Source organism: Neodiprion virginianus, chromosome 5, assembly GCF_021901495.1.
Source record: "Neodiprion virginianus isolate iyNeoVirg1 chromosome 5, iyNeoVirg1.1, whole genome shotgun sequence".
Taxonomy (NCBI): Eukaryota; Metazoa; Arthropoda; class Insecta; order Hymenoptera; family Diprionidae; genus Neodiprion; species Neodiprion virginianus.
In genome coordinates this window covers 30,961,328-30,967,706 of record NC_060881.1, presented here as the reverse complement: position 1 = coordinate 30,967,706, position 6,379 = coordinate 30,961,328, and the positions used below count along the sequence as shown (strand labels likewise).

The following is a 6,379-nucleotide window of genomic DNA, read 5'->3' as shown; positions in this document are numbered from 1 at the left end:
TGAAAAGGCCTTGTGGTTTACCAGATTGTAAAGTTGAGCTTAATAATAATGTTTTTCACGGGCGTTGGAGCATGTCAATTTATTTCGGATTTAACCGATTTCATAGTTTTCACTTGTGGCCACCAGTAAGCGCTGCAGACACCTAACATAAGTTAAGCAAGAGGCTCGATGAGAAATTGTCAAAATCTGCTGGTAACAGTGCTACAGTCGAGTCTGTAGTTACTGGAGAGAGGCGCGCGTTTGAATTTAATCAGCGTCCTAAAAGTCAACTGTCAAAAAACAGTAGTAAACAAGGATTGAGGTGAATCTCATGTCGAGACGTTTATTCAGGTTATTTTGTTCGCTGCGGTATAAGCAAGAGTAAAAATGCCGTGTGAAATGATAACCTTACAGCTGGGCCAATGCGGCAACCAGAGTGAGTATTTTTCGAGTATTGAGAGACACCTGAAATGCACTATCTAATTTTCCCATTTTGGAGGTTATGTTGTAGATAATCTAAATTGCTTTTCCGGCTAGCATTCAATTCATAATTGATGCCCATTTTGCAACATTTTCATGTTATACTTTCTTTAATATTCTTATTTTTGGTCCGTTGCTCAATTTTGTAACAAAGTCCTCATAATTGGCAGTATATTTGTGTCTATTGCTTATCGCTCTTAAGATCATACAAATTGCTCATTTATCCATGCCTTTGCACTTCAACGTCTTATCCCTCACTTATTTTGCTAACTATAATTCTTTCCACACCTTATTATGAGAGGAATATGTGTTACTGATCCAAAATCGTTTGAACTTTTCTTTCAGTTGGTTTTGAATTCTGGAAAAGACTTTGTGCAGAGCATGGAATTAATCCTGAAGGGATTCTTGAGGATTATGCAACAGAAGGAACAGACAGAAAAGATGTCTTTTTTTACCAATCGGATGACGAACACTATATACCCCGTGCTGTACTTTTGGATTTGGAGCCTCGAGTTATACATACGATCATGAACTCGCCCTACTCTAAGGCTGGTATCATTTTAATACATTCACATTAATTTTCCAGTATATCTGTTACTTTTCCAGTAATTAATAACAATTTCATTGTCGATGTTCACAGCTCTACAACCCTGAGAATATATATTTATCAAAACACGGAGGTGGAGCAGGCAATAACTGGGCGTCGGGTTACCACCAGGGTGAGAAACTACAGGAGGAAATCTTTGACATCTTGGACAGAGAAGCAGATGGGAGCGACAGCTTGGAGGCAGGACAACTGTTACACTTCAGCAAATATCGAATACCTTATGTCACACATGAACTTCTCTTTATTGTACACAGACTGATTGATTTCAGGGATTCGTTTTGTGCCATTCAATTGCCGGCGGGACTGGCTCTGGTATGGGTTCGTTCATGCTGGAAAGCTTGGCTGACAGGTTTCCAAAAAAGTTGATAGAAACTTACAGCGTGTTTCCCAATCAGGATGAGATCAGGTGATTTTCTTTAAACTGGTTTTCACTACAAATTTCAAAGTTAAACTTACTAAGGCTCTAATGTTTTCACATCAACTTTCTTTGTCTTGACACAGTGATGTCGTCGTGCAACCGTACAATTCGTTGCTTACTCTGAAGAGGTTGACACAATGCGCAGACTGTGTTGTTGTTCTTGATAACACGGCTTTGAACAGAATCGCCTCAGATCGTCTCCACATACAAAATCCAAGCTTCACGCAAATCAACAAACTCGTGTCCACCATCATGTCAGTTAGCACGACTACTTTGAGGCAAGTTCAAAATATTCATCTCAACTTGTCGTTGCCGGATTCCGAGATTTGTCCACATACTGGAATGTTTCTTTGACTCAGTTTTATTGCCGCAAAATTGTCAGGTTTCCATTGTCATATAAGACAAAATTTTGTCGATGTTTGTTTCAATGAAATATTTCCGTTTACTGCTCTGGTGTCTGAGTATTGTTATTCATCTCAAATGAACTTATGATATTATCAGGTATCCCTCGTACATGAACAATGATCTGGTTGGTTTAATTGCACCTCTTATACCAACGCCAAGACTACATTTCCTGATGACAGGCTACACGCCACTCACAACCGATCAAGAGGTATGTTAATACTTATAAAACTAGTTTTCTGGTATACCAGTGAAGCAGTAACGTTATTTTTCCTGAAACAGGGAGCCTCAGTTCGAAAAACCTCGGTTTTGGATGTGATGCGACGATTATTGCAGCCCAAAAACATGATGGTATCCACAGCTCTGGATCGGAATGCGGCACACTGTTATATTTCCATATTAAATATCATCCAGGTCAGGAGATGATAATAAATTTCTGAAACACGTAACTTAATGAATCTACTTTGTTTTTTTGGCATTCTGCTCATCTCTTCTGATCCATCAATTCGATCATTTTTCACAGGGAGAAGTAGACCCTACACAAGTTCACAAATCTCTCCAAAGAATTAGAGAGAGAAAACTTGCGCAATTTATACCCTGGGGACCAGCTAGCATCCAAGTCGCGCTCTCAAGGAAGTCTCCATACATTCAGAGCACCCACAGAGTCTCTGGACTCATGTTGGCGAACCATACTAACATATCGTCGGTACGTATAGCATTCTCCTCTCGTATCCATTTTTCTTTTCTATATATCGAAAATCTTCGTCTCTTCGGTTTAGGAAACGCACGACTTTCAGGGAGACCTAAAATATAGAAGTAATTTTTTCACTTATAGCTTTTTGATCGCGCACTTCAACAGTACGATAAGCTACGCAAACGAGAAGCTTTTTTGGAACAATTTCGTAAGGAAAAAATGTTCGAAGATAATTTGGACGAGCTCGATCATTCGCGACAAGTGGTTGAGGACCTTGTAAAGGAATACCAGGCTGCTACGAGGCCGGATTATCTCACGTGGAGCCCCGTGAAGAGCGAATAAATTTAAGACTATCATGTTGCCTAAAAGACACCAAAACTATGCTGTCATCACACAAAACGTGCTGACTGCGAAACGCATGCTTAAAGCCTCGGTGGAGCTGCTTTGACGGACAAAGTTTTAATTCGCACATTTAAACATCGCTGTGATTTTGACGAAGCTCTTGAAATGATTGAGGTATTAACTTCAGAAGAAACTGTGTATACATTTTTCAATTCTGCCGCGAAGTTGATGTTTTCAATTTTAGTTAATGAATTGTATGCCATAAATAGCGAAATACTCCGCGGTACGCCATATTTACCATTACGCTGTGTAGATACATCTATTTTTTATTAAACTTTTAATAATATTCACAGTAGCGCAACTCAGCGTCTGCTGATTTTCTCGGTCCCAATCTAACAGAGAAACGTTTACATTGTTCGTTGAAAAGAATTTGTGTTATCTGCTTATGCGAGTTCAGCTCTAATGGGGCTTTCAATGCTTTGCACTTGACAAATAAATCAAAAGCTTTTTAATCATGTATGTTGTATTGTAAAGTGAATCCTAACAATTTTGCAAAATCGTTTCAACAATGAATATTGTTTGAAATGACGAATTTTCAGCGTACAAAATTTCACCCTTGATTACAATATAGGGTCAAAAAATATAGAGTACATGAAGAAAAAATACTAGAACGACGTATCGTTGGTAATAAAATTTTATTCTTGCATACATGTGTATAAAACTGCTATGAACGTAGTTGTTAGCTGTTGAACAGTGAATATCTAACTGATGAAATCTTTGGAGTGGAAGAGAAAGTAGGTATTGAAAAATTTGAAAAAATATGGCTGGTGTTATTATCAAAGGAAATATTTATTGTCGGTTAACTAACAACTCCTTCTTCCGATTGGCGGCAGCGTAGCAATCGTAATGTATCCAGTGTGCCCTGGCAGCGAGTGCGCGTGCGAAACAGTTACTAATCTTTCCAGTCCTCCCACCTCTTTGCCATTATTTTCGTTTCTGTTATCATCGGTATGCTGCAGCAAAAGAAACGAGTAATTGGTATATGTTATACATTGATATTTGTACGCTACTCAACATGGCGGGAAAATTTTAACGTCGAAAAGAATTCTCAATCAATTTACGATTTTATACTGCTTCAATCAATTTTCTACTTTTTATATTGACATCTAATTTACCATTTGAAATAAAATTGATTACTAATAATCAATTGAATTGATTAATTTTTTTGAGACTTGTTTTTTGTACATGATCTGCATACCTTGCTTTTTAAACATTCTAGTTTCAATACTGGTACAGTTTTGTACTGTACAGTCAATTCCCGTTGCAGACACTCGATTGTTTTTATTTCTATAAATCCAGCAGACATGAGTTTTTCACATGTTCTTTGAACCTGTTCTATGCATGGCGAAAAGGAACAGAGTCTACCACCTGAAAAAGGAAAGGTGTTTTAAATTTTTACATGTCTTAATAAACATTTGTCAGTAAAATTTTTACCTAGGTAACACAAACAAAGTTAAAACTTACCTGATTTCTGAAAACATCTCGTTGCATGTTCAATGGTTAACCATGGATGTGGTAAGTCAAGAAATATAGCATTGGCTTTGCCTTCTAATGCATCTCCGAATCCTGTCTGACAAACGTCTCTCTGTTCGACAGTAACGTAGCGTTCTAATCCATGCTTTTTAAACTCGATGTCAGCCACAGATACTCGTTGTTCGTGAAAATCAAAGGTGTACAAATGACCGTGAGGTTTTATTGCATTGATCAAAGCATGAGACAAGGAACCACTTCCCGTTCCTGTTTAGCAAAATTTGGGGTATGAAAATTTGTTGGAATGTAGTAAAAATCATGAAGATATTCATATTAATGTGTGGTACACTGAATTTCCGAACCTGTTTCTATCACAGTGTCTCCAGGTTCGAGTTCCATCAGGTAAACTATGTTACTAATGTCTGGTGTATAAATTATTTGAGTCCTATGCGGCAGAGTCAATGTCCAGAGGTCTGAAGTAGGCTGTAAGACGTAGGCCCACCCCCTTGATAGGTCCACCTTGGCACCGTATTTAGCGCCAACCAAAGAGGCAACTTTGAGAGCTCCGTAAACAGTTTGAAATACATTTTCAACCAAAATGCCTTTCTTATTCAATGTCTTCGGAGTCACTTCCAAGGAATGCATGTTGGATGGCGCAATATATAAGATCACTACGTCACCCTCCTCGACGAGATCCTTAGACCCGTTGAAACTCATTGTGGGATTGCTTCGCTGAGGTATTTGAGCGCCTGCAGATGCCTGCAATAGCAACGAGGATTAGAGAGGAATAGAATTGGTCCTCTAAAGTGTATTATTATGAACATTGATTATTTGTCAACGGATTACTGTTGCCTTACCCTTTTTATCCGCCATACACCCAGGAATGCGAATTCTCAAAACCACGTGTATCTTGGAAGTATTCTGACAGCAAAATTGTGTGCTGGTTACGTGCCGCTTTTGAGGTTATGTTGATGAAGTCACCGCGTTGAAGAGACTTGGGCTATCCGCGGTGATGAAGAATTTTTGAAATGACTCCTGATGATGTCTATTGACAGTTTAGGTATCGAAACTATATTGATCAAGAGTGAGTTAAGCTACGATTACAACGTTGTGGCGATCTTTATTATCGACTAGACATGATCCTGGCCTGTGCCCAATTCGTTCTTACCGGTGGCGTTGTGTACTTCATCGGTAAGTCTTGATCATCAGTTAAGCGCCTTTGATGAAGATAATGTCAAAGTTTTGAAAACATTTTTTTAATTGCTTTAATAATAAAATATTGTATAAACTGTATGAAGTTCACTAGTAAGTGAATCAAACTTCAAACTCGTCATGTTAGCGCTAGACAAGCTATATCTGCATCAAAATATATGTAATATTTCCCAAGTTTTCGTAACTTCAAAAAGGGTTTTCTAAGTCGAGCGAAACTTTAACAGTGATTTTTACCCATTTGATGTTTTTTATGTTTAATTGTAAGAAATTGAGCTGGATTGTTGAAAAATCAAATTGGGTTAGAATTGAATCAAAAGAAAACCATAATTACAGATGTGAAACAATAAGACCATTAATTCGGATTGCCTCTTGCCTCATGCTATTTGTTTTCTTGTGAAATTTGGATTCCTGAACATTATTTCAAGATGTTTCAATCTATGTTCCTTCACTGAGTAAAACACCGTTTCGACCATCAACGCCCCGATTTGAATATAAAATGCCAAATTGTGTTTACTACCCCATAATTTGGTAGAAATTCAAAAAAATGTCAAACTTCCACCATCTCGTACATACGTGAAGATGAACTTGAAGATACATCGAATATCTTTAACAGCGTAAAATATGAAATAAAAATTCACAAGATGATAACATTGGTTTTTGGAAAAAAAAAAAAAACTGACAAGGAATCATCAATTCTGAAAGGCAAATGGAACTA

At 37.7% G+C, this 6,379-nt stretch overlaps 2 protein-coding genes across 2 annotated transcripts; one reads left to right on the top strand and one right to left on the bottom strand.

Moving 5' to 3' along the window:
* Window positions 1–16: 16 nt before the first annotated feature.
* Window positions 17–3,437, top strand: LOC124305871 (tubulin gamma-2 chain). Its single transcript, XM_046765810.1, has 9 exons — window positions 17–415; window positions 805–1,007; window positions 1,100–1,246; window positions 1,336–1,472; window positions 1,568–1,762; window positions 1,986–2,097; window positions 2,169–2,300; window positions 2,410–2,592; window positions 2,722–3,437. Exons 1-9 carry the CDS (start codon window positions 367–369, stop codon window positions 2,920–2,922), a joined length of 1,359 nt encoding a protein of 452 aa, XP_046621766.1. The 5' UTR covers window positions 17–366; the 3' UTR covers window positions 2,923–3,437.
* Window positions 3,438–3,747: 310 nt separating this feature from the next.
* LOC124305873 (tRNA (adenine(58)-N(1))-methyltransferase catalytic subunit TRMT61A) lies at window positions 3,748–5,614 on the bottom strand. Its single transcript, XM_046765814.1, has 5 exons — window positions 5,310–5,614; window positions 4,815–5,211; window positions 4,447–4,719; window positions 4,181–4,350; window positions 3,748–3,935 (listed from the first exon to the last, which is right to left on the bottom strand). Exons 2-5 carry the CDS (start codon window positions 5,167–5,169, stop codon window positions 3,786–3,788), a joined length of 948 nt encoding a protein of 315 aa, XP_046621770.1. The 5' UTR covers window positions 5,170–5,211; window positions 5,310–5,614; the 3' UTR covers window positions 3,748–3,785.
* Between the last annotated feature and the right edge of the window lie 765 nt (window positions 5,615–6,379).

Excerpts from the sequence above, each read along its gene's own strand:
- LOC124305873 (XM_046765814.1), bottom strand. The coding sequence starts at position 5,169 with ATGAGTTTCAACGGGTCTAAGGATCTCGTCGAGGAGGGTGACGTAGTG. Across the intron at positions 4,720-4,814 it reads AGACACTGTGATAGAAACAG|GAACGGGAAGTGGTTCCTTG; the intron begins GTTCGGAAATTC and ends TTTGCTAAACAG. Across the intron at positions 3,936-4,180 it reads TAGAATGTTTAAAAAGCAAG|CATACCGATGATAACAGAAA; the intron begins GTATGCAGATCA and ends CTTTTGCTGCAG.
- LOC124305871 (XM_046765810.1), top strand. The coding sequence starts at position 367 with ATGCCGTGTGAAATGATAACCTTACAGCTGGGCCAATGCGGCAACCAG. Across the intron at positions 1,247-1,335 it reads ATGGGAGCGACAGCTTGGAG|GGATTCGTTTTGTGCCATTC; the intron begins GCAGGACAACTG and ends GATTGATTTCAG. Across the intron at positions 2,593-2,721 it reads ACCATACTAACATATCGTCG|CTTTTTGATCGCGCACTTCA; the intron begins GTACGTATAGCA and ends TTTCACTTATAG.